The sequence below is a fragment of the Petaurus breviceps genome, unplaced genomic scaffold, assembly GCF_028583685.1.
Source record: "Petaurus breviceps papuanus isolate PSGF00001 unplaced genomic scaffold, PetGlider_PUasm1.0 90808, whole genome shotgun sequence".
In the NCBI taxonomy this organism is placed as follows: Eukaryota; Metazoa; Chordata; class Mammalia; order Diprotodontia; family Petauridae; genus Petaurus; species Petaurus breviceps.
Window position 1 is genome coordinate 6,182,173 of NW_027187349.1, and position 27,038 is coordinate 6,209,210.

A 27,038-nucleotide genomic window follows, 5' to 3' on the forward strand; every position below is an offset into this window, starting at 1 on the left:
AAATAGGGAAAATCTATAGTTAAAAAAATAAGTACCAAAAGTGTGTTTAAGTCTCTAAAGTCCAAAGTTGTTTCCTTTTTCTTAGAAGGGAAAAAAAGCCATATTTTACTCACATTTAATTTAATATTTAAATGCTGATTGAACATTTTTGAATTGTTTTACAACTGTATATAAATAATTCTATAACACATAACGCTGTTAGCAAAAACTGGATTTTTTTTAAATTGGATCTTATATACTGAGTGTAGTAAAATATTTAACTGCTGGTTTTAAGGCTGTAGCCTATACATAGATGAGAGAATTTAAGGTTCCTAGATTATTTGTTCCCCAACACTTCAAAGCAACATAGTAATTCTATAAAAATTGTTTGCTGCCTTTTTCTTTTTGGAGCCCATAAAGTATTCTTAGGTTTCCTTTTTTGCAATCATCCAATATTATTCTAGCAATTCGATTAAAACAACTCAAAATTTAAGTTTTTTTACTTTTTTTCCCTAAATTCACTGGCCTATAAGGAGGATGGTCAAAACATACAGAAAAGCTGCCCAATTTGATATGGTATGTCTAAAGGTAAGGAGAAAGCAACTTAAAAAAAAAAAAAAACAGGAAGAATCTGAAATGTGTAAGATGAAAGTAAAATTAGACTTGAGATTTCTACTGGAAATTATGCCATAAAAAAAAATTAAGGGTTCTACAGTGCCTAATATGGTACTATCTAACCCTTTTAGGTATAGATTATATACTTGATTTGAATACTGAAGCATACACTGGGAAAAATTAATGGGATGATTTTTTAAAAAATACTTCAGAATACTGTTACATATTTTAGGCTGCTAAATCTGTCGCGATGAGGAAACTGAAACAGATCTGTTAAATGGGCTCATCGGCATCTACCTGTGGACACTGTTGTGAGGATCAAATTAGATAATATTTGTAAAGTACTTAACACAGTGCCTGGCTCATAGTAGATACTCTGTAAAAATGATGCTCTGTTAAAAAATATTAAAAATGTGATAAAAATGTCTAAAAATAATAGTCCTAAGAATTAAAAAAAATATATATATGTATATATATATATATATATATATATATTTTAGAATGCTCAAATGTTGGTGCAAATGTTTTGGTATCCCCTTAAATCTCTTCTGGAATTATTTTTATGCTGTTGTTCAAATTTTATGTTTCTGAGACATCCTTACCCTCAAATCTGTCACAACCTTTTTCATTTAAGATTACCGTGGAAGTCAAAATACCATATATTAATACCCTAGATCTCTCCCAACATTTTCTCACCCGAAGGAAATTTCTTTCTCAGAGTAAATGCTTGCATGCTCATCTAACTTTCCAGAAACTTTTTTTAAGGGAGTAAAATAGCTCCATGTTTTAGCAGGGAAAAGATTCCTAAATTAAGAATACATGTTTACACATTCTAAATCAAATTACCGGGATCTATGAAGACTTAAGTATGTTAAGACAAAACTAGCTCATGACTATTTTACATCATTAGCCTAAATGGAGTTTTATAATTTACCCTGCAACAAGTTGACAATTACTAACACTTGAAAAATCTGGTTACAAAAACGATTGGTTTTAGGTGGTTGTTTTATGATCAACTGGTTGAAAAGGAAAGGTCCTTATACTTAAGGGCGTGACACACATAGCAAAAAGCTTTTTTAGTTGACTGGGTAAAAAAAAACATGCAACACTTTTTTTTTTAAGCACATGCACTTTCCCTGATAAAAACAAATTGCCTAAAAGCTAAGCACAGCAGTTTGTGCCCAATGAATATGTACATCAACAATAGCAGCAGGAGAGGCACCAAAGAATGACAAGAATGATTTGCATTTCTATAGTTTCTTTTGTGTGCCCTAACTCCCTAAAGCATCTTACAAAGCAATAAATATCATAAGTGAGGAGAGGCAGTGATAGGATATCAATACGAGGAGTGATTGTGCAGCCAGACACAGCAGCCCTTCTATGCTCAGCAGTGTCCTCCTCTCCATCACCCCCCCAACAGCTGTAAACATGAGTGTCAATTAATCTGTGCTGGTTAAGAAAGAAAAAGAAAAAAAAAAGGAGGAAGGAGGGACTCAACCACCTGCAGAATGCATTTAAGCTCAAAAGCTTTTTAACGCCATCGACTATTTACCAATCTCTAAATCTCCCTCAAAATGATCTTTGTGGTTCAGGTAACAAGCTGTTTCTATGACCCAAGCTAGAGAACTAACAAGACTGTCTTTGGAATGAACTACAAAGGTGAGAAAGAAAAGAGTTTTTTAATCCCTTGGGTAGAAGTTGGGTATCACACTAATGAAAGCCTAGGTTCCTCTCTTTTCATGGTTTCTGTGACCAATCCCAAGAAATAATGGAACTCGCAAAAGTGAAATTTGCAAACAAATATGGTTGTGCCCAAATCTCCCTTGTCCCACCCGAATTCAAACTACAAGCGTGAGGATCCCAAGTCTCATTGGCTGTGGTGAATAATTTCCCCAACAAGTCCTCCACTCATAAAACGGGCCTGTCACCATCCTCCAGGGGTCACAATTGGGTTACAAATTCCATGTGATGGTGCCTGAGCAGCCTGATTTGGAACAATTTATTCACATCCTTCTTCATTAAGATTCAAATGGAATAAGTAAGGTAGAAATTGAACAGACACAGAAATTGTGCATAGCTTGCTCCTGTAGTCAGTAAACATTTATTCACTAAGCACAGCTCATGTATTCTCTCTCTCACTCATATTCGTTCTTCCTATCCTTCCTGCTTGCTGTTTTAATGCATAATTAAGAAGGTCAGAATTAATGAAGCAGTGTGGAGTAAAGTTCAAGGAATCCCCAGGCACTATTTATTCTATTAGATCTCAGGCATGAATGTCAGATTGGCAGCATGAGAGGCAGGAGCAATGGGGCTGGCAGCATCCCAGCAACGAATCCACAAGGGAAGACTTACCTGCAGTGTCAAGTCATTCCTAAGCTCCTTTCCTGCAAAAATCACATGCAACTGGTCAGCTGGAACCCCCTGTCTCTTAGCAACCATCTCCTTGAGCTGGAAGATGTTGGTGTCTGCATCGACCTCCACTGGGAAACCATGACTGGAGTTGAACCTAACAAACACTGGACAAGAAATTGGAAGGGAGGGAAAAAAGTGATTATTTTCCCCAAAATAGTTTTTTAGTAAAAATGATTTTTACAATCTCGAGCCCCAACACAATGGTATTATGTGTCTTTCACTTTCAAACTGAACTTTAATGATACACTGGATTATAAAGGGGAATCTCAAGATGGGATTTCTTCTTCTTATTTATCAGTGACCTTAGAACCAAAATTGTATGCTCTTTTACATTCAATATAGAAAATGATTGGGCCAAGCATAACACCTGGGATGAATGTTAAGACCATCCATAGGTTATTAAATGGATCTTGAACTTGACACAGATGTACAAACTTGACACATATAACAACTGTTCAATATGGCAGAGGGAGAACTAAAGACGATTATGTCTTTAACACGATGATTCTCATAATTAATTTGAATTGCTATAATTTATGTATGGTTCATAATAAAATCAATGTTATTTATTCACCAAACTTTAACCAGCAATGATACAGCCCCTCATGGAGCCTTTCTTAGAGTAATATCAAATGGAGCAACTGCATGAGTCTTATTGGGGGAAAAATAAAAGATGTTGCTGATGATAGAAAGGAATTTAGGAAGGTAGCCAGCACTCTGCAAACTACTTTACTCAAAATCAATTAAAACAAAACAAAACAATGACAAAAAAGACTCCTTCTCCTTTGATCCCATCTAAATTTGCCTTTCTAGGTTTATCACCTATAAATATTCCTTCATTTTTTATTGGCCAAACAAACTTGGCCAATCACTATTTTTTTTTAAGCAAAAATAATGCTTTCCTGCTGCCACAGATCCCCTCTTCATTAATTAAAAAGATTATTGGCTTGTCCTTTATAATCGACTAGTCACACTCATGCCAGATTAGTGTGAAACTGGGGCAGTATTCTTTCAAAAAATAATCTGGTTTGGTGGAGGCACAGCCAACATGGCAGATTAAGGAAGCAGCTGAGCTCTCTGAACATTCCCCTCCAAGCAACTTTAAAATTATGCCTTAAATTGAATTCTGGAGTGACAGAGCCAACAAGGGCAGGGTGGATATTTTTCTAGCCCAAGACAACTTAGGGAAATGAAAAGAGAGATTTGTGACACAGGAGTATAAGCTGACCCAGAGCCCACATGGATAAAACACCAGTGGTGGGACTAAGTGGTTGTGACAGAAGCAGCAGCAGATTCACAAACTCTCAAGTCAGAGAGCTTAAAGGGACCCAGCAACTTGTCAGAAAGAGAATATAGGGGACCCCTGTTCTAACACTAGATGCAGGACCAGACACTGTTTGGCAGATCCATTGCCTATATCTTCTTCTGGGTAATAATAGTTCTAGGGAAGAGAGGAGCACTTTCAGTCAAGAGGGAAAAGGAGCCCTGAGGGTCAGTATGAATTGCAATCTCAAGGGATCAGAGACCTTTCCTAGTGCAGACCAGGTGATCAGTGACCACACCTTACCACAGATCACACCACCTTGGAAGCACAAAGTAAAAAAAAAAAAAGACCTGGAAAATAGATGAAGCCAAGGAAATTTAAGAAATGATTGGACTACCTTAAAGCCATGATCAAAGAATGAGCCTACACATCACAGATCAAGAAATTATCAAAGAAAACTGCTCCCAAATCCTTACGGGGTGGAGAACCTGTGGCCTTGAGGCCACATATGACCTTCTAGGTCCTTGGGTGAGGCCTTTTGCCTGAGTCCAAGTTTTACAGAACAATACTTTTACTAATACAATCTTTGTGCATTAAAAACCTCCTAAGTTACTGGGAAACCCTTTTTCTTGTTACAAGACTCCAAGTACTAACCTCCCTGTCTCCCCAAAAACCCCACAAAGAATCAAGATTCTTGATAAGTCAATAGCCTCATAAGTCAAAGAATCCCATTCTTAAGGGTAAATCTGTTTCCCTTAACTCCTTTCCTCTATGTCAGCTAGATATCAGAGCCTCAAATTGGTAGATGGAGCTCTCAACACTATTGACAATTCCAAAGAAAAGGCTTTCTTCATAATTTTTGTGAGACACAATGTGGCATAGTGGATAGAAAACCTGCCTTTAACATATACTGGTGGTGTGAGCCCTGACAAGATACTTAACTTCTCAACACCATAAGCTTTTTGGTAAGACTTTTAGCTGCAGACAAAGTATTCCACATTGACAGACGATATTCTTCAATGGAGTTCCATATACAATTGAAATCATAGATCTGGTCCCCATCCCTTTGTGAGGAGATGCAACCCATGTAAAAACTAAAGATATAAACAAGACAAGCCACATAACACAAAGGATCTCAGGGGAATCATATTTTCCAGTTTTGACAAAAAAATGCAAGAGGCCTGGCCACTCAGCCTAGATTAGCTACAAAAGAATCAAAATAATAAATTGTGGAAAACATTATCCCACCCTGCTTTAATGCAAAGTAGGCATAGACTTAAAGAGAAATAATAAAACTGTAATACAGAATACAAATTGTAAAACACTGACACTAGGGGAGATGAGAGGGGAAACAAATTCAGGGAATTGGCAGTGGTCATGGTGATAGGAAAACTGGATTAATAATCTCCCTATTCTTTCATAGTTGGGTCATCAACCATGGCTAAGCAGAACAGAGTACCAAAAACATTAGAAATCAGGGTTTGAAAGATAGGCATTCAATGAATATTGGATGAATGCATGATGAAGAAAAAAAGTTCTAATGCTCATAGGCCAGCTCAAAAAATCCCTCTTCACACTCCCACCATGACAAAACCTTCCTTCCTTGTAAGTATATATCCTCCTTATTAAACTGCACATATTCCCATTATTTTAAATTACTTTCACAGAGAATCACAGATTCTCAGATTTGGGAGTATCTCAGAATTCATCTAGTCCAACTCATATCTAAAGAAGGATCTAATCTCCAACATCCCCAACAAGTGATCATACAAGTGCTGATAAAGGGATATGCAGCCAGGTGAAGCAGAGAGCTGGATCTGGAGTCAGAAAGATCTGAATTCAAAGCCAGCCTTAGCCACTTAGTGACTTTATCTCTGGATAAGTTATTTAAACTCTCCTTGACTCAGTTTCCTTATCTGTAAAAAGGGGATAATAAGGGATAACAAAAGGAGATAATAATATCTATTTCCCCATATCTCTCTTTAGGGACAAAATGAGATAATATTCATGAAGTGATCTGCAATCTTAAAGCACTATGTACCACCTATCATCATCATTACATTACATCCTAAGATAGCCCATTCCACTTGTGAACAGCTCTAATTTTTAAAAAGTTTTTTCTTCTACTGAGTTTAAATATGACTTTTTTTTTTTTTTAAGCAATTGGGGTTAAGTAACTTGCTCAAGGTTACCCGGCCAGTTATTTCTGGGTGCAGTGCTGAGTGTCTGAGCCCAGGATTCGATCTCCAGGTCGTCCCAACACTGGAACCGGTGCTCTTACTCGCTGAGCCACCTGGCCGCCCCTAAATATGACTTCTTTATATTCTATCCACTGCTCCCTAGTTATGATCTCTGTGACAAAGGCAAACACGTAATATTCTTCTTCCCCATAATCACTGAAATACTTGAAGACAGCATTCATGTGTTCTTAAAAGTCTCTTCCTTAGTTCTTATAACCAATCACTGTATTTCCTTGTTTCTAGTTCCCTCTCACCATCTAGGATGATCTTCATCTTGCTCATAGTCTTCCCAAAATGTGATGCCTAAAAAAATTAGGGTGTTCCTGATATAGTCTAGCTACTGTGGGTACAGTGGGAACAACCTCCCTTGTTCTGTGCTCTTCTAAATGTGGATAGAGAGCTTAACTTGAAGTGAGGAAGACAACTGTAAATGCTGCCCTAGATACTTACTATGTTATCCTGGGCAAGCTGGTTAACCCTCTATCACCCTTGATTTCCTCATCTATAAGACCTAGATAATGATATTGCCTAAATTATAGGATTGCCATAAGGATTAAATGAGATAACATATGTAAAGCTCTTTGCAAACCTTAAATTGCTGTATAAAAGCTAGATATTGCTAGATAGCTATAAATGTAGCCTGAGATCCTGTAAACTATTTTGGCTACCATCTCCATTATGGACCTACAATGAATTAAAAGTTCCTCAGATCTTTTAGAAATACTCTCTGAAACTCCTTATTCCTAACTTTGCAAATTTATGGCTATCAATCTTTAAATAAAGGGAAAAACACTTTAGCAGAAGTGTTTAGCACAGTGCCTGGCACAAAGTGGGCACTGACTGACTAGTTCCATCCAAATTGAGCTCCACAAAGGAGGACTGTTCATTTTTTTTTTAAGTAGTGGAGTTTGAAATCAGATAAAATAGAGCACAGTAGAAATCAGCTTTCTTGATATTGAGATCAACCTAATAAAAAGTAGCTGACAGTACAGCATAAATGTCATGTTTCTTTGACAACTTTGATGACAAAGGTGTTCTTTTCCCAGATATGTCCTCCTGACATGTTACATTTCTGGGAAGAGTTATCAGAAATAATGACACCCCAGTATGTTGAAGATCAAGTCAAAGCTCCAAGAGTTTCTCATCTTGTTGCTGCCACTAATTTTTTGTAATGTTTAACAGCATCTCTTTTTCTTTTTTCTTTCTGTACAAACTGGAGGTAAATGTTATAATAGAGAAATTGCCTTTGGAATCACAAGGCCTGAGTTAAACTCTTGACTGTGTGATCACTGGTAATGTAACCATGAACAAATCACCCAACCTCTGGTCCTTTCTAAACTGTAAAAAGAGGAGTGAGGATAGGAGGACATCTAAGTCAGGCTTCTTATATTAACCTTTCTATTATGAATAGTTGGGCTTTTAAAAAAATCAGTCTGTGAAGGAAAGCTACTTTCCATTTCCTTGAAGACTGTGAAAATGGAATTGGAGGAGGAAAGGATGTTTCTGATTATAAAATTATTGCTAACTAAATATCCTTCCTTGACAGGCTCCTCAAAGACAGGGTATGTTGGCAAGGAGAGGGATGGTAGTAAATGACTTACAGTTGTACCAGGTAAGACTTTGAGCTCTAACATTGGATACTCAAGTGTCATATTAGGTTGGAAATGCTAGTGAGAAAGAATCCTTACTATAATGGCTTAAAATTATTAGTAAATAAGCACTGTTCATGCTAATGATATAAATAAATTTCTCAAAAACACATGCAGAGCATCTTGCTGCGTCATTATATTTACCCCATCAAAACATTCTATAGCCTTTTCAACTGGTGAATTTGTTCTAGTACATAAAACAAAAATTTTTTTTAAAAAAGCACTTAAGCTCATGAAGCTACATCTGGATAGAATGATAATTCTGATCTAGTGTTCAGTCTGGAAGTGGCTGGTATATATTCTTGGTTGAGAATTTCACTGACCTTTATGTTATGATAAACAAAGTTTTGTCAAATGAATGCTTACTTTCTACCATAATTAGAATACACCCTGCTGGGAAATAGCAGGAAATAAAATGACAAAACAAACAACTAATAAACCATCAATTGGATGCTAGAAGAAGAGAACAATGAGAAATGGCAGTAAGACAGAGAGGAGGAAAGGAAGAAAATGCTACCAAAATGAAAACCATGCATACTTGGAACAGATGGCACAGATGGTGTAACAACAGCAAGACCCAGAAACTTGACATATTTTACCAACATGGAAACAATTTGGATACAGGGAAGTACTAATGTCAGGGACAAATGTATCTCAATAATGAAAATGATTACAAAATTCCAATTATTTATAAAATGGTATAATATAATAGATGTATATATACAATGATGTTATGATACACTCAAAAGAGGAAAATGAAAAATGTGTCAAAGAATCCCAGGATGGGATCTTAACCAAAGACCATAAGGTAGCTTTGTCAGATAAGAAACTGTGAGTTAAAACTTTAAAAAAGGATCAGTTATAAATCTAGGTTATATTTACTGTTACTAAAATTCAAATAGTTTTTTTAATGGAAAACACCAACACAAAAGAAATCAGATAATCTACATAACTTTAATAAAGAAGTGAGAAAAAAATCACTTAGGTCTTATGTCAGTTTTTTTTCCCCCAGGGATTCAAATTGCAGGAAATTCACTAATTTTAAAGTAACTAAAAGTAGTAGTGCCTTCAGAAAATTTTATATGAGCAATATTTTCTTTCAAAAAATTTTAGCATTCATTTAAAAAAATTTGAGTTTGAAATTCTCTCCCTTTCTCCCCTCCCCTGACTTGAAAATGCAAGCAATTTTATATGGATTATGTATGTGTAGTCATGCAAAACATTTCCATATTATCCATATTAAAAATGCAGACAAAAAAGAGATAAAATGATAAAGAAAAATTTTTAAAGTATACTTCAATCCCATTCTGACTCCAGTTCTTTCTTTGGAGGTGGACAGAACTTTTCATCTTAAATTCTTCAGAAAAGTCTTGGATCATTATATTGCTAAAAATTGCTAAGTCATTCATAGTTGATCATCAGGCAATATTGCTTCTACTATGTACAATATTCTCCTGGTTCTGGTCATTTCATTTTGCATCAGTTCATGTAAGTCTTCCCAGGTTTTGTGAAAGTATCCTGCTCCTCATTTCTTATAACACAATAGTATTCCATTCCAATCATATACCACAACCTGTTCAGTCATTCCCCAATTTATGGGCATTTCCTCAATTTCCAATTCTTAGTCACCACAAAAAGAGATACTATAAGTTTTTTAGTACATATAGGTCCTTCTGCTTTTTTATGATCTCTTTGGGGTTCAGACCTTATATTGGTATTGCTGGGACAAAGGGTATACACAGATTTATAGGTCTTTGGGCATTATTTCAAATTATTTTCCAGAATGATTGGATCTGTTCACAACTCCACCAAGAGGGCAATTAGTATACCTATATTTTCCAGCTCTCCTCCAACATTTGTTATTTTCCTTTTCTGTCATATTAATCAATCTGATAGGTGTGAGGTGGTGTAATGGTAATGTAATTTTGAATTTGAAGATCCCTTTGTGTTGGCAAAAGTAGCAGGTACTTAACACTTGGTAACTGATCAAGCCTCTGATTGGGGGAACAGAAGGTATGAATTCGTGTCTCCTGTCAACTGACATAACAGGAAGGGGTTGGCAGAAGGAAGTGAAGTAGGTAATACTGTGTATATAAGAAAAGCCCCAGAAAGGCACAGTCAGAATTTCCTTGAGACTGAGATCTTGTGGCAGAAGAGCTAAAGAAGAAAGGAGAACTGAGTCCTGAAAACTTGTGGTAGTGGAGCTTCTTTTGAACAGGATCCCAGGAGCCCAGAGCCCAGGGCCAGGAGGCCATAAGGCCAGCAAGAGCCAGGAGCCCAGGTGACTGAAGCATGACCAGGATGCTGAGACTTTGTTTGTGGCTTGGTTGAGCCTTGAATTCCTTGGAGCAGAAATGATGAAGGAACTGACATGGGCCAGACCTTGTGAAGGCCGGTGTGGAGCAGGACCTGCCCAGAGAGCTGAACAAGGAACTGGGAGCTATCTGCCATTGAACCCAGGTAGAATCAGGTACCATGGAAGGGGATCCAGGGAATCTGAGAACAAGCCCCAAGTCAAGACGAAGAAAAGACCTCTCCTTGGGTACTGAGTAATTATGGAATTATAGTTTACTAGTGACCTAAGGGGTGGTATGATACTTAGTAAGACTTTACTGAATAAGTGACTGATTACTTTGACTACTGTTACCCATTAGTGACTGACTGAGTTAATCAAGATTTTGAGACTACTGATTAGTGACTAATTGAGTTAATTAAGACTTTGCCCCAAGAGTGGAAGACTTTGACTGTGTACTTTGATACTACTGATAAGTGATTGATTGAATTAACTTAAGAGTGACTATTTTACTTTGAGACTATGTTGTGAATATTATATTGTGATTTTCTGTGATAAATGGTAATATAGTGAATGCTATATTTTGAATTATGCTGTACTTTGATTATCCATGGATGTTTTGCTTTGTTATGGAATAGAGTGATCACTATACTGAGTAATCAGAACCTTTAAAAAAAGCTGTTCACAGTAGCAGTTTTTCTGGAAAGCTTCTGTGCCTGGCATTACAGGTGGTATCTCAGAGTTGTTTTAATTTGCATTTTGCTAATCAAGCTATTTAAAGCATTTTTTTCATATGACTAGAGATAGCTTTGATTTCTTCATCTGAAAACTGCCTATTCATATCTTTTGACTATTAATCAGTTGGCTAATGATAGATAAACAGTGTATCTGAAATTTAGAGGCACTAAAAAATTAACTTATTCATGTGGCTATAAAGAAAAAAGTCCACATAATAAATGGAAGGAAAAACAACGGCTCACAATATAGAAGTGTATGAAACATTTTCAATGAGTATTTTAATGTATAAATTAACAATGCTTTCAAATAAGTTAATCAAATCTATCTTTAAAGGATGTGCAATAGCTTAAGGAGGAGTAAGATTAAATATTTATTCCTGAAGGAAGAGATAGAAAGAGAAATTTTATTTAAAATCAGTACAGAGTGCAAAAATTACTTGGGAGTCTACCCACCAATATGCACAAATGAATTAAAATCCAAAATTGCTTATCACTATTTATAAAACAGAGATCTAAATAAATGAATAACTATTAATTGCTCATGGGTAGGAAAAGTCATTATAATAAAATCATAATATTAACTACATTAATTTACTTATTCAATGGAATACCAAACTGTGAAATGATTACTTTAAAGAAGTAGAAAAAAAGAATAATTAATATGGAAGCAAAAAAATTTTCAAGAATATCAAGACAAATAATGAAAAACAAGTGGGAACAAAAGGGCCTAGCAGTAGCCAATCTCAAACTATATTAAAAGAAGCAATTTTAAAATAATTTGGTATTAGTTAAAAAACAAGAGTTGAATCAGTGTAATAGATTGGTTATACAGCAAAAAAAAAATGCAAAGAAATCTAGTAGATTAGTGTTCAATAAATACAAACACCTTAGCTACTGGGATAAGGATTTGCTTTTTGATAAACACTGCTGGGAAATTTCAATGGCAGTATAGAAGAACTTAGTTTTTTTTTTTAACACCTTGTACCTTATACCAAGAAAAGCTGCATATAAAATGTCATGCCACAAATTCATTAGGGAGATAGGGAAGATTGTTGAACATATCTACCAAACAAGAGAGAAAAGATCACAGAAGAAAAAATCAGTAATTCTGGTTACATTGTGAAAAGTTTTTTTTTTTTTTTTTTTAGCAATTGCGATTAAGTAACTTGCTCAAGGTTACACGGCCAGTTATTTCTGGGTGTGGTGCTGAGTGTCTGAGCCCGGGATTCGATCTCCAGGTCATCCCAACACTGGAGCCGGTGCTCTTACTCACTGAGCCAACTCGCCGCCCCAAGCAACTGGGGTTAAGTAACATTGTGAAAAGGTTTTTATACAAACAAATCCAAAAAAACTAAGATTTAAAGGAAAGTACCTGTAAACATTTTTATAGCAAGTTTCTTTGATAAAGATATCATTTCTAAAATATATAACCAATTAATTCAAATTTATATTATTATTCAAGGACATGAACAAGCAGTTCTTAGGGGGAAAACAAAAATATATAAAAAAAAAACATTTGGCTATGTATAATCTTAAGAAAAAATGCTCCAAAGCCATTATAGAAGTGCAAGTAAAAGCACTTTACCCATTATACTAGCAAATTTACAAAAAAAAGAAAACAGCTGTTGGAGAAGTTTTGAGAAAATAGGCATGCTGATGCACTGTTGGTAGATGTGTTAATGGGTACAACCATTCTGGAAAACAATATGGAATTATACACAAAAAGTTATTACTGCCTAAAAAGTAATATTGACAAAATGGAAAAGGAGATTAAAAAAAAATTAAGAAAACAACTCCTTAAAGAGTACAATGGGCCAAAAGCTAACTGAGGAAAACAATGCCTTAGAAGTTAGAATTGGGCAAGTGGAAGCTGACTCTAGGAGACAAGAATCAATCAAACAAATTCTAAAGAATGAAAAATGGAAGAAAATGTAAAATTCCTTATGGAATATGAATATGATGTAAAACTACTGTGGTATAAGAAATGAAGAAACAGATAACTTCAAAGACACTTGATCAATTTATATGAACTGATGCAGAGTGAAGTCTGTAGAACCAAAAAAATTATATTTTAATATCAATATTATAAAAATGAACATTTTTGAAGATTTGTAAATCTGATGAAAAATGAAATGAGCAGAAACAGAAAAATGCATACAACCACAACTGTGAAAATAATCAATTTTGAAAACTTAAAGAACTCTGATCAAGGTAAAACTCATTTATGATTCCAGAGGACCAGTGATGACACATGCTACCCACCTTCTGACAGAGAGGTGATGGATTTCAGGGTACAGAAGGAAGCATAATTTTTAAAATATGGCCAATGAGGGAATTTGTTTTCCTTGGCTATGTACTTTTCTTACAATAATTTTTTTTCTTTTATAATTGGGTTGGGATGGGAAGGAGAGAGAGTAGATTTCTATTAATAAAAAATGTTTAATTGAAAAAACAGTAAATATCGTAAAGAATGATTATCAGTAAACAAAAAAACAGTATGGGAAAAACAATATTAATTGCTCACACATTGGTTATACTAGTGAATATTCTAGAGCATGTCGAAGAACCTATGGCCTCAAGACCACATGTGGCCCTCTAAGTCCTCAAGGGTGGCCCTTTGATTGAATTCAGACTTCACAGAAGAAATACCCTTGATAAAAGCATCAGTTCTGTAAATCTTTTACTCAGTCAAAAGGCTATACCCAAGGACCTAGAAGTCCACATATGGCCTCGAGGTGACAAGTTTCCCATTCCTGTTCTAGAGCATATAATAGAATCAGGCTTGTAAAGTGTTTGCAAAAATTTTAATTGATGAGCACCTTTTGGATGTTTCAATGAGGTAGTTTGGAGTCTGATAGCTTATCTAAATTGGTTTAAGGTTGATTGGAAGGGGAGAAACATGAAAATGAAAGATAAGCGGAGTAAACATGTGGTATTTCATATTCATGTCCAAGACCCAAAGATTCAGGAGAAAATTGTATAAATATAGTAGTATGGAACTCTCCTGAGCCTATTCAAGTCAGTTGGATAACACCTTAAGGAGAATTCTGTTAAAGAAGTTCATTTTCCCAGGAACCATGCATAGCTGAGTTCTTGAATTAACTGGCATTACTTAGAAAAGGGAAGTACTCTCAATTAATATCCACTGCCACTTGCTAACATCACAAGCAGGGACACCAGAGTCCTGAAGAAGAGACCAGCTCTGAGGATCAGTAAGACCAGTAGCTCAAATATAACCAATTAAACTAATATAACATAAGTTTTTGCTTTTAACTGAAAAATTCCCTGAATAAGGTTCATAAGAAATAGTGATACTTGATTATATTTAAATATCTGTATTTTTCAACAATGTTAAAGTTTTTTTAACATTTATTTTTCTCAATTACATGTAAACAAAAATTTTTAGCATTTTTTAAAATTTTGAGTTCCAAGTTTTCTCTCTTCCTCTCTCCCCTAATCCCTTCTTTAGAAAGTAAGCAATTTGTTATAGATTACATATATACAGTCATCCAAAACATTTCCATATTAGCCATGTTGCAAAAGAAAATAGAGAGCTAAAAAAACCACCAAGAATAATAAAGTAAAAACAAAGTATGCCTCAATCTGCATTCAGACTTCATCACTTTCTTCTCTGAAGATGGATAGCATTTTCATCATAAGTCCTTCAGAATTTTCTTGGATCACTGTATTGCTGGGAATAGCTAAGTCATTAACATTCGATCATCATAAAATATTGTTTCTACTGTGTACAATGTTTCTTCTGGTTCTGCTCATTTCATTTTGCATCAGTTCATGTAAGTCTTCCCAGGTTTTTCTGAAAGCATCCTGCTCATCATTTCTTATAGCACAATATTATTCCATCATAATAATATACCACAACTTGTTCAACTATTCCCCAATTGATGGGCACACCTCCTTAATTTCCAATCCTTTGCCACAACAAAAATAGCTGCTAAAAATATTTATGTATATAAACGACCTTTTCCTTTTTCTTTGATCTGTTTGGTATACAGAGCTAGCAGTGGTATTGCTGATTGGTACTGCTATAATTTTTGATGGTCATATGTCCTCCATTTTTTTAATCATGCTTAATCACCAATCTATCTGCACTTCGAAGACTTAAGTATTATAGAAATCTGAGCTATCACTTTTATTAATGCAAGAATAACAATAATAATTATTATGATTTAGGTGGCAATTAGACTAAATCATTGGCGCATAGATTTAGAGCAAGAAGGGATCTCCAAGCCCATTTGGCCTAATTTCCTCCCCTCGTGCTTCATTTTGTGGTGGAGGAGATTGAAGTAAGAGATATTAAATGACTTGTCCAAGGTCACACAGATAGTCAGCACCAAAAGCAGGATGTGAAACCCTGATCCTTTCACTTCAGATGACTTCTGAGGACTTTTTTAACTCTAACATTCTTTAGTTCTAAAATTATTCCAGCAGTGTCAGAAAGCACCTATATTTTATTTCTTTTCATAAACATTCCTCAGTTTCCTTTATTTCTAAAAATAGTCAAAATGCTTTCTTATGACCCTGAAACACGAGTAAAATCAGTATGTCACCAAAATTTTAAAACTGCGATTCCATGAACACCATGTTTATATTTAACCAAAATTGCTTTCTAAAATGATCTTTTAGATGTTTGCTAATAAAGACATGGACTAGTTTGGGGAACCTTACCTTTTCAAATTCTCTAAAATGCATATATGAATTAGAAAGTAGAATATTCTAACATAGTAGAATAAAATAGGAGTGAATGTCCTTTTAAGAAGTGCACCTAAATTTAAAAATATTTTAACACAATTTAAAAATAATCACTGCTTATATTGAGCATTGGGGAGGTACGGCTAGATAGAAATTTATAGATTATAAATCCATGTATCCTGGTAAACTAAAAGCATAGTCATATGGCACTGATTAAATTGTATTAGTAGAAACAGGGTCGAGAATAAGAGAGGTGACAGAACTCTAGAATTCTGACTTGGTTAGATCAGAAAATAAAAATACCTGACATTTATATGGTTCCTTAATGTTTATAAAATGTTTTCTCTACACTGCCTCATTTGATCCTTAACAACTTATAAGTCAGGCACCACAAGTATTATCATCCCCATTGTACAGAGGAGGAAGCCAAACTTGATGGAAGTTAAGCGACGTCCCCATAGTTGCACAGCTACTAAACACAAAATCAAATCTTTTCTGACTCTAAGTCTATTGATTTCAATGTTCTGCAACTGACTCATTCCATTTAGTTGCAAAAAAAAGTTTTACAAATACTTAGGTGCTGTAAAAATGCAAATTATTCTAGGTGCTACATTTAAGAAGCACATTTACAAGGTATTCCATGCTTTAAATTTGAAGCTTGAAAACTATATTAAAGAATAATACTTTTAAAATACAAGTATATAATAGGGCAGCCAATAAAGTGAGTTTACAAAGAACCATGCTATATTGGTATTGAAAGATAAAACCACTACTGTTTACCCTCTAAGACATAAGACTAGGGTTGGTGAAGTAGGTAAGGACATGAGCAGAATCTTGAATAGATATTGGCCTTACTTCATTTGGTCACAGAAGTTAGAACTAGTAATAATGGGTACAAATTATAGGGGAAAATTATTTATTTTTAGTATAAGTAAGAACTTTTTAATGATTAGAGATAACTAAAAAAGAATGAGCTGTCTTTAAAAGTGATGGGATTTTTTTTACAGTGGTACACAAATAGAGATTAGATAGCCTTCTGTCAACTGTTTCAACCAGTTATTTAGTTGATTATTATGACTATCAAAACATCTGCAGAGAGTGGAAATCTGCTGAAAGTCATAATTCTGTTTCCTCATTGTCTATTCCTGATTTCTTCAATTTATTTTTCTTGTCTTACTGCTATATAACTAGCATTTTTAGGACAATATTGAGCAATAATGGTGATAATGAACATCCTTATATAGGGACACTTTTAAACACAAAACTTTTGAGAATTAATGAACTCAGACTCCATGGATATATACACATATACATACACAGTACATGTATATATAAGCATATATGTATATTATACATACATACACATGAATAAAAGTATATATAAAGTCCTCATGGTATATAAATACAGTACAAATTTCATCATACAGTATGTCCTGCATGTGCAGTAGACATTATAATGATTCCACAGGAGAGAAAATAAGATGATGCTTGAGCATTCATTCTTTCAAGTAAATATGTTTTTCTATACCAGGGTTCAATAAACTTGGAAGGCAATTAGGGAGCTAGCTCAAGTTAGCAAAGGAAAATAAAGATGGTTGCAGGGAGATATTTCTCTCAGGGCCTTTTTATTCTTCCCAGTCTTGCTCTAATGAATTTTAACTATAATGGAATCATCACCCATTATGATCTGTATGTGATTCAGATCATAAGATATATAAATTCTTAAAGAGATCTCTGGAATGAAATGAAAGTATATCTTTTACTTGGAAAGATACAATGAACAAAGTGCAGCATTTTCTTCTGCTGAAAAGAAAGGAAGGAAACATACAATGACAGTTTGGAATACACATAGTTCATTTAAAAAAAAAAACAGACAGCACCAAGAAAACTTGAATAACCATGGGGGCTTCTAAAATGCATTTTACATTTCATTTGAAAGATGTAAGCAAGGTGACATCAATACCACCCTTGGGCATGATTCAGCCATGACTCAGAGCACAACATGTCATCTACTGTTAAGCCAAAATCGTTTACTGAAGCAGCAATAGGAACTCTTCCGTGGAATTCCACATTAAATATTTTTTCAGTCCTGCTCACCAACTTCACAAAGCTTATGGAGGAATAAAGGGTAGATAAACTGGGTCTCTGCAGTGAAAAGCAGAACAGAATTTTCAGAGTTGGTAGCTATACTGTTAATTTGATCATCATAAAAAGCTAGAGAGAACAATTCAATGAATTTTGGCACCTGAATTATCTGAGCTGGCTGTCTCCATTGATCACATTAACTCAGTAAGTGTCAAATCATGGCTTCACTTCATGATTTTTAGACACGACTTCAGCATGAATAAGCTGCCTGTAAATATGCAAATATCAGAACCTTTAGCCTTGACCTGAAGACATGTACACATTTACTAGAACTCCGATGCACATAATATGCTTGCTTATCTACTGGTAATATAAGGAGCCCTCATTTTCCAGGCTGCTAAAAAGAGGCCAGGGAAAAAAGACTACAACTCAAAAAGCATTAAAAAAAATAGAACCCCAAATTCCCTTAGCCTATGATTGACCTGTTGTTTTTTTTCATAAATGGCTTACCTTTTGTTTCAGATAAAGTATTAAAACTATCTAAAGAAATGGAAAACAATAAACAGCCTTACATTCACTGTTATTTATCAGAAGAGAATAGATAAAGGAGAGTCTCTGTATAAAGAAAAGCCTGCCTTTTCTCTCTGGCAATTTGCTTAAGGAAATAATTGGATGGCAGCAGTGGAACTTTCTTTTTGTAGTCAATAATAAAAAAAATACATTTCTGAATATAGTTGACAGGCCCTGGTGAGTTACGGCACTCCAGGGGTTCAGATGAGAAGCAAGTAAAAAAAATGGTGAAAAAAGAAAATATGCTGTACTTCAGCCAGGTCCACCTTCTTGTGACCTCATTTATGATTTTCCTGGCAAAGAAACTGGAGTGGTCTTCCATGTACTTTTCCAGCTCACTTTTCAGATGAGGGAACTGAGAAAAACAGGATGAAGTGACTTACACAGGGTCACACAATAAGTATCTGAGGTGGGATTTGAACTCATGTCTTCCTGACTCCAGGCCTGGCACTCTATCCACTGCTCCACCTAGCTACCCAATATTATCATAGGTACAAGTATATAGCAAACAATGTCATAAGAGAAACAGGGAGCAACTACATGCATAAATAAGGAGATGATCATAATTTTTTAAAAATCCTCTATATCTTTATTTTCAGTTGTTATTTTATTGTGAAACATTATGTTCCCAGAGTACCTAGGTGGTACACTGTATAATGCCAGCCCTGGAGTCAAAAAGACTCATCTCTCTGAGTTCCAATCTAGCCTCAGGCACTTACTAGCTGGGTGACCCAGGGCAAGTCACTTAACCCTATTTGCATCAGTTTCCTCATCTGTAAAATGAGATGGAGAAGGAAATGGCAAATCACTCCAGTATCCTTGCCAAGAAAGGACCAAATGGGGTCATGAAGAATGGGATACAACTGAAAACATCCAAAGAACAACAATGGTCCAAGGTGAGAGTTCTGGAACTGAAGTCATGAAGACACGTGATCTGACATTTACTAGCTGTGTGACCACGGGCAAGTCAATATCTCTTATAAACCTGTTTCCTTATCTGCAAGGAGGGGAGAGTCATACCTTCCCTTCAAAGTTGTTATGAGAATCAAATGAATTAATGTGTATAAAAACCTCAAAGTCATACGTAAATGTCAACTATTAATATTACTATTGTAACTTTAAATTGAAGACTAGAATGTAAGTTCAAAGAAAATAAAGACTGTGGAATATATTTCTTTGTCATTCCCTTTAGTGCTTAGCACGATGCTGCATACACTTGAAATTCTTTTTTTTTTCTTTTTTTTAAAATGCTTTATTAACTTCTGATTTACATCATTTGTTTGTGCCAGATTTTGAGTTACAAATTTTCTCCCGGTTTTTCCCTACCCCCAAAATAGCAGTCCCACAGGATATCCCCTCCTCCAATCTGCTGTCTCCCATATTTTCTCCTATATCCCTTTCGACTTTTCCAGTGGATCTCTATGCCTCACTACCTGTATATCTTATTTCCCAATTACACATAAGATGGTATTAATATATATGCAAATTATATATATAATTAATATATTAATTTATATACACACATACACACACACATATATATGTATATATATATATATTTGAATATTTGATTTTAAAACTTTCAATTCCAGATTCATTCCCTTCCTTCCTTGTCACCCACCCCTACTAGGAAGATAAGCAGTTCAGTATAGGTTGTACATGTGTGTCTAATACAAAACAATAACATAGTAGATATATTGTAAAAGACAGACTATATTTCCCTCCCTCCTTTCCCACCTCCCACTTGCTCTATTCTCTACTTTGATCCCATCCCTTTTCAAAAGTGGGGGCTTCCAACTTCCCTCCCCTCTACCCTACCCTCCCTTCCATCATCCCCCCTGTCATGCCCTTCCCCCCATACTCTCCTGGAGGGTTAGATACCCTATTTAGTGTGTATTTCACTCCCTCCTCAAGCCAGATTCAATGGGAATAAGGTTGACCCATTCCCTTTTGCCTTCCTATTCTTCCCCTCCATTGTAACCATTTTCCCTTGCCTCTTCTGTATGAAATAATTTACCCCAATCTGTCTCTCCCTATCTCCTCTCATTATATTCCTCTCACCCCTTAATTTCACCTTTTAAGTATCATCCCTTCCTGTTAAATTGGTCCTGTGCCCTCTATCTCTGTATACCTGTAAACATATATACACACATTCACATATGTATTCATATGCCCATATACCCTCATATATAGACATATATATTTCTAATTCCTTCAACTACTGAGAAAAGTTTCATAAGTTAAAATTATTGGTTTTCCATGTAGGAATGTTAAAAGTTCAACTTTGATAAGTTCCTTATGATTTATTTCCCCTGATTACCTTCTCATGCTTCTCTTGCTTCTTGTATCTGAATGTCAAATTTTCTATTCAACTCTGTTTTTTTCAGCAAGAATGCTTGAAAGTCCTCTATTCCACTGAATGACCATATTTTCCCCTGAAACATGATACTCAGTTTTGCTGGGTAGGTGACTCTTGGTTTTAATCCCAGATCCTTTGACCTCCAGAATATCGTATTCCAAGCTTTTAGATCCCTCAGTGTAGAAGCTGCCAGATCCTGGGTTATCCTGATTGTGTTTCCACAATATTCAAATCGTTTCTTCCTGGCTGCTTGTAATATTCTCTCCTTAATCTGGGAATTCCAGAACCTGGCTATAATATTCCTAGGAGTTTTCTTTTTGGGATCTTTTTCAGAAGGTGATTGGTGGATTCTTTCAACCTCTATTTTGCCCTCTGGTACTAAAACATCAGGGCAGTTTTCTTTGAGAACTTCCTGGAGGATGATTTCTAAATTCTTACTTTGGTCATGGCTTTCAGGTAATTCAATAATTTTAAAATTATCTGTCCTGCATCTATTTTCCAGGTCAGTGATTTTTCCCATGAGATATTTCACATTGCCTTCTGTTCTTTCATTTGTTTGGATCTGTTTAACAGCGTCTTGATTTTTCATAAAGTCATTAGCTTCCATTTGCTCCAATTTAATTCTGAAGGAATGATTCTCCTCATTGAGCTTTTGAGATTCTTTTTCCATCTGGCAAATTTGGCTTTTTAAGGCATTCTTCTCCTCATTGCCTTTTTGAGCCTCCTTTGCCATTTGAGTCAGTCTGTTTTTTAAGGTATTATTTTCCTCAGTCAGGCTGTTGACTCTCATTTCATAAGTTTTTTGAATCCTTCTCATTTCTCTTCCCAATTTTTCCTCTACTTCTCTTATCTGCTTCTTAAGGTCCTCTATGGCCTGTAACCAGCATGTATTTTCCTTTGAAGCTTTTGGTGCAGGAGTTCTGACTTCACTGTTTTCCTCCTATTTATTCCATGCTTTGCTCCTTTTTGTCCCCAAAATAGGAGTGTAATGTTGGAATCTTCTGTCTGCTTTGTTTCCTTTGCCTGCTCATTTTGCCAGTCAATTACTTGAATTTTGGGCTTTCTGCCACCAGACAGGGGAGCTTTTATCCCAAACACTGGGGTTTTCTCAGCTGCCAGAGGTATTTGATGGGTGCCCTCTCTGAGGTCTCCACATGCTCTGCCAAGCTGGACACACACCCCAGGAACTCCACCCTAGACTGCAAGTCACATCGAAGCAGATTAAAGCAAGCATGATTACCCCTCAGATTGGTGCTTGGTCCCCCTACAGTCTGCAGGCCAGGAGCTGAAGCTGCCAAGTGGCACTGGCTGGTTGCACAGGCATCTCAGCCACTTCTCACCCTGGAGGTAAAAGCCACGCACTCCCACTTACTGGTCCCAAAGTCCAGACTGCACTGGCCTCTCACTTTGTCCTTCTCATCTATGTGTTGATAATTCTGGAAACAGCCACAGCTGCTGCTGATCTGGAGACCCTCTGGCCAGCCGCTGGTCAGGTCCGGCCTGGGGCTAAAGCCTGGGTGTGGGGCTGGGCTAGGCTCCCAGAGCACTACACTGGATTCCTGCCGGCCTGACGGGCTATCCTGAGCAGGAAGTTAGCTTCTCTGTGTCATTTTGTGGGTTCTGCAGCTCCAAAGTTTGTTTAGAGTCCCCTTTTTACATGGATTGGGGAATTTGGAAGCCGGAGTCACAGGAAGGTTATGCTTCTACTCCGCCATCTTGGCTCTGCCCCTACACTTGAAATTCTTAAAAATATTCTTTGAAGTTGAGGAACTGAAATAACCAGATTCTACTTTTGCATGGTTTTCCCTCTCCTCTTCTCAGAGCACTTACTAATTCTATGAAACAGAAGAAAACCCAAGCATCTTTTCTTTTTGGCTTGGTCTTGTGGTCTCCAGTCAGGTTAAGTACCAGAAATGTGCTATGATTGCAACCCAGACTAATAGACATACACATAATTTCATGAAGTCTAATTAAGACTGGAGAGATGCTAGCATCAAGTCAACATGATTAAATGTGCATGTATGTAGGGGTAGGCTGAATATTATTACTTATTGAGAGGAATTGAGGCTACCTCTGGATATAAAAAGTGAGGAAGCAAAGACAAATATTTCTTCCTCTACCACTGTTCAGTGAAAGAAGATAGACCATGGTATAAGCTGAAGAACACATGGAAGTGTTATATAGTGGCAACAACTTCTATCATTTCTGATGTTCTTTTCAAATCTCTGAGTTTTCATAAACATAGCTCTTAATTTGATCTAGTCCCTAACAAGATCATAAGAATAATATATTAATTTCTGAGAAATAGAACAACAAAGTCTAGCTGTTTCTTTACTCTTAACATATTCTGATAGGGAAAGAGGAGTCATCTTTGGGGAAAAAAGAAGGTAATTTAAAGTGCACTAGAAAGCAAAGACTAGAAGCTTGTGTCATTCAATGTGTAATGAAAACAAGGAATTTTTTTCAATGAGTCTTCCTTATGTCTTTGTGCAAATGAAGATCATTAGATATGATCAGTGATAACATCAGTGATTGCATTGAGTCAAACCATGATGGGATGAGTTACTGTATAGGCCATGTGTTAAAAAATGACAAGCAAGAAATGGACCACCTGTCTTACAGATTTTATGCCGTGGTAGCATAAGTGTCTAACCAGAAGTAAAAGCATGCCAGAATGGGGCAATAGTCTGCTTATTCAGACAGAAACTGGAAGAGTGAGCTGAAGTTCATCAATTCAGTTATTGGTAGATATTTGCTCCTAAATGGTCAAGCAAGGTCAGTTCTAAAGAATAATTAAGTGGAAGGTGAATTTAAAACACCATATTTCCATTCTAGAAATGCGAAAAAGGAATTTCATGGATGACAGTTGATTATAGAAAAAAAAAAGGACAGACATAGGGAGAGGACTATTGATGGCAAACTTACCTGGCTCAAGAGACATTTACTTAGTGACTCTTATTTGTAGGACACTACATATATAAAAATATATAAAGAATTCTTTAAAATTAGCTGTCAGGTACAGATTGTTTTTAATCTTGAATTAATTCACGAATCCTTTTCAAATATACTCCTCCATTAAACCAAGTGTTCCAAAATGAAAAGATGTATGGTTAGCTCTGTCAAGAGGCTGATAAGCTAAAGTAATAAACTTAACAGGGATAAAGTTAATATCTAAAGTTATAGCCAGAATTATCTTAACGGCAGACAATGGAATGTGATAAACAGTACAACCAGAATTATCCAGAATTATGACTTGTGGCCTTCTGCCAACTTCAGCCACTAAATAAGTTCAAATGATCTCATGGTGGTATCATGGCTTCATGTAAAAATATTTTATTTGCAGAGTTCTAAGTTCATTTGAAAAAAGGAAATGTCATTTTCTTTTGCCTATTTTTAAAATCCCAAGGATATATAACTGTCCACCACTTACTGTGTGCCATTTATTTAATAGTTTTAGTGATTTTCTACTCTATGTAAAAAATGAAAGAAGTTAGACAATTTACATTTATAAATTTCATGAGCCACAACTCTTCTTCTAGCAGTGATTAATTTATAATTAGATAAGCACATATACGTATATATACAGAAACACATATCTCAAAGCAAACATCATATGTGTGATAGTCAACATGCTAACATATCTTCATAAAATCTTTGAAAGTCTTTTGTCTTTACAAAATTAGAAAAAATAATGACAAAATTCATCTGGAAGAATAAAAGTTCCAGAATATCAAGGGAATTAATGAAAAGAAATGCAAGGAATGGTGGCCTAGCAGTATCGGATATAAAACTGTATTCTAAAGCAGCAACAATCAAAGCTACTTGGTACTGGCAAAGAAATAGAGTGGTAGATCAGTGGAATAGGTTAAGTACACAAGACACAGTGGTCAATGACAATAGTAATCTATGTTTGATAAAAACCAAAGACTCCATCTTCTGTGATAAGAATTCACTATTTGACAAAAACTGCAGGGAAAACTGAAGAATAGTATGGCAGAAATAATGCACAGACAAACATCTTACACTGTTTACCAAGAAAAGGTCAAAACAGGCACACGATTTAGATATAAAGGGGGAGACCATAATAAACAAATTAGGAGAGCAAGTAATAGTTTAACTTTCAGAGCTACGGACAGTGGAAACATTTATGGGAAAATAAGTGATAGAGAACATTATGAAATACAAAGTGGACAATTTTTATTACATTAAACTAGTAACAGTTTTTTTGCACAAAAAAAAAGTCAATGCAACCAAGATTAGAAGGGAAAAAGAAGGCTGGGAAAATTTTTTTACAGCCTCTGTCTCTGATAAAGGCCTCATTTCTAAAATATATAGAAAACTGAGTCAAATTTATAATATAAGTAATTCCCCAATTGGTAAATGGTCAAAGAATATGAACAGGCAGTTTTCAGATGAACAAATTAAAGCTATGGTCATATGAAAAATGTTCTAAATCACTATTCATTAGAGAAATGCAAATTAAAACAACTCTGAGGTACCATCTCACACAAAACAGGAAAATGATAGATGTTGGAAAAGATGTGGGAAAATTTGAACACCAATGAGATGTTGGTGGAGTTGTAAACTGATCCAACTATTCTGGAGAGCAACTTGGAACTATGCCAAAAGGACTATAAAACTTGGCATGTCCTTTGTTCCAGAAATACCACTACTAGGTCTATATCCCAAAGAGATCATAAAAAAGGGAAAAGGACATTTATAGCAGCTCCTTTCATGATGTCCAAGAATTAGAAATTGAGGGAATGTCCATCAACTGGGAAATGATTGAACAAGTTGTGGTATATGAATGTAATGGAACACTACTGTTCCATGAGAAATGATGAGTAAGCAGATTTCAGAAAAACCTGGAAAGACTTCCATGAACTGATGCTGAGTGAAGTTAGAAGAACCAGGAGAACATTGTATATAGTAATAGCCATATATAGTAATAGTAATTGTACGATGACCAACTTCAAGAGAATAAGCTCTTCTCAGCAATGCAGTGATCGAAGACAATTCCCAAAAACTCATGATGGAAAATACTATCCACATCCAGAGAAAAAACTGTGTAGTCTGAATGCAGATTGAAACACAATATTTTTTGTCTCTTTTTTTTCTTTCTTCTGTCTTTTCCATTTTGTTCTGGTTTTTCTTTTACAATATGACTACTGTGGAAATATGTTTAATATTATTGTACATGTATAGCCTTTATCAAATTACATGCCATCTTGAGGGGCATTTAGAACTCAAAATCTTATAAAAGTGAATGTTGAAAACTGTATGTAAATAAATAAATTTAATTAAAAAAGAATGTCCTTGGTCAATTTATTCATGATTGAGAAAAATATCAGGACTGTTAGAATTGGGTCAGGTGGCTAATTCATGCTCTCTTAACAATATTTAAGTTACTTATAATAATAACGCTGAGCAATTCCATAATAGCTTTCACCCAAGAATCTGATATCAATTAATAAATAGCATAATTAACTTATTTGCCCAAGATCTCACACACACAGACCAGTAAAGAACCAAATTCTATACATCTAAGTCTGATGGTTTGTGTTATAATTAGTTAGCTTCTTAGCAAATTACAATAAAGTTCAATTTGTATCATGGCTTCATTAAATTTCCTAACAGGAAAAAATAAATTGTAATTTCCAATAACTTATGTGCTATTTCTCAGCTTGATTCTGAAAGTTCAATCCTGGTTACTCAACTTTATTTCCCATGGATCATCAACATGATCTTTCCACTATTTTCAGCTTTAATCTTACCTGTGTCTTTGTCCATGACCTTGGTCTACATGCAATCCTCTAACCCATTTAGCCAAACCTTACTTGTTTCTCCAAGGACAAACTCACTCTGTTAGCCCACAATTGTCTCTCTACTTTGAATTCCTAGAACTCTTTTTGGTTTTCTCATTCATGATAATGTTTTATTATATGCTCTTACCTATACCTTTTTTTTGCATAGGTAAATTTTGTGTCTCCAAAAATATTTTTAGTCACAAGGAGAGTCCAAGTTATATACTTCTTTTCTGATCCCTCTGCATACTTGAACACTGGCTTCTATGCACATAGTAGGTTTTTAATAAATGTTTATTAATTTGATAGTAATTGAGGGTG

The 27,038-nt window shown here is 35.4% G+C and overlaps 1 protein-coding gene across 3 annotated transcripts in view; it reads right to left on the minus strand.

Moving 5' to 3' along the window:
• PRKN (parkin RBR E3 ubiquitin protein ligase) overlaps positions 1 to 27,038 on the minus strand; it is a 1,996,139-nt gene that overhangs the window by 1,587,715 nt on the left and 381,386 nt on the right. For all 3 annotated transcript variants that reach the window (XM_069070393.1, XM_069070394.1, XM_069070395.1), the window contains one exon: positions 2,947 to 3,110. In XM_069070393.1, coding sequence (XP_068926494.1) covers positions 2,947 to 3,110 — 164 coding nt within the window. The remainder of the gene's footprint in view (positions 1 to 2,946; positions 3,111 to 27,038) is intronic.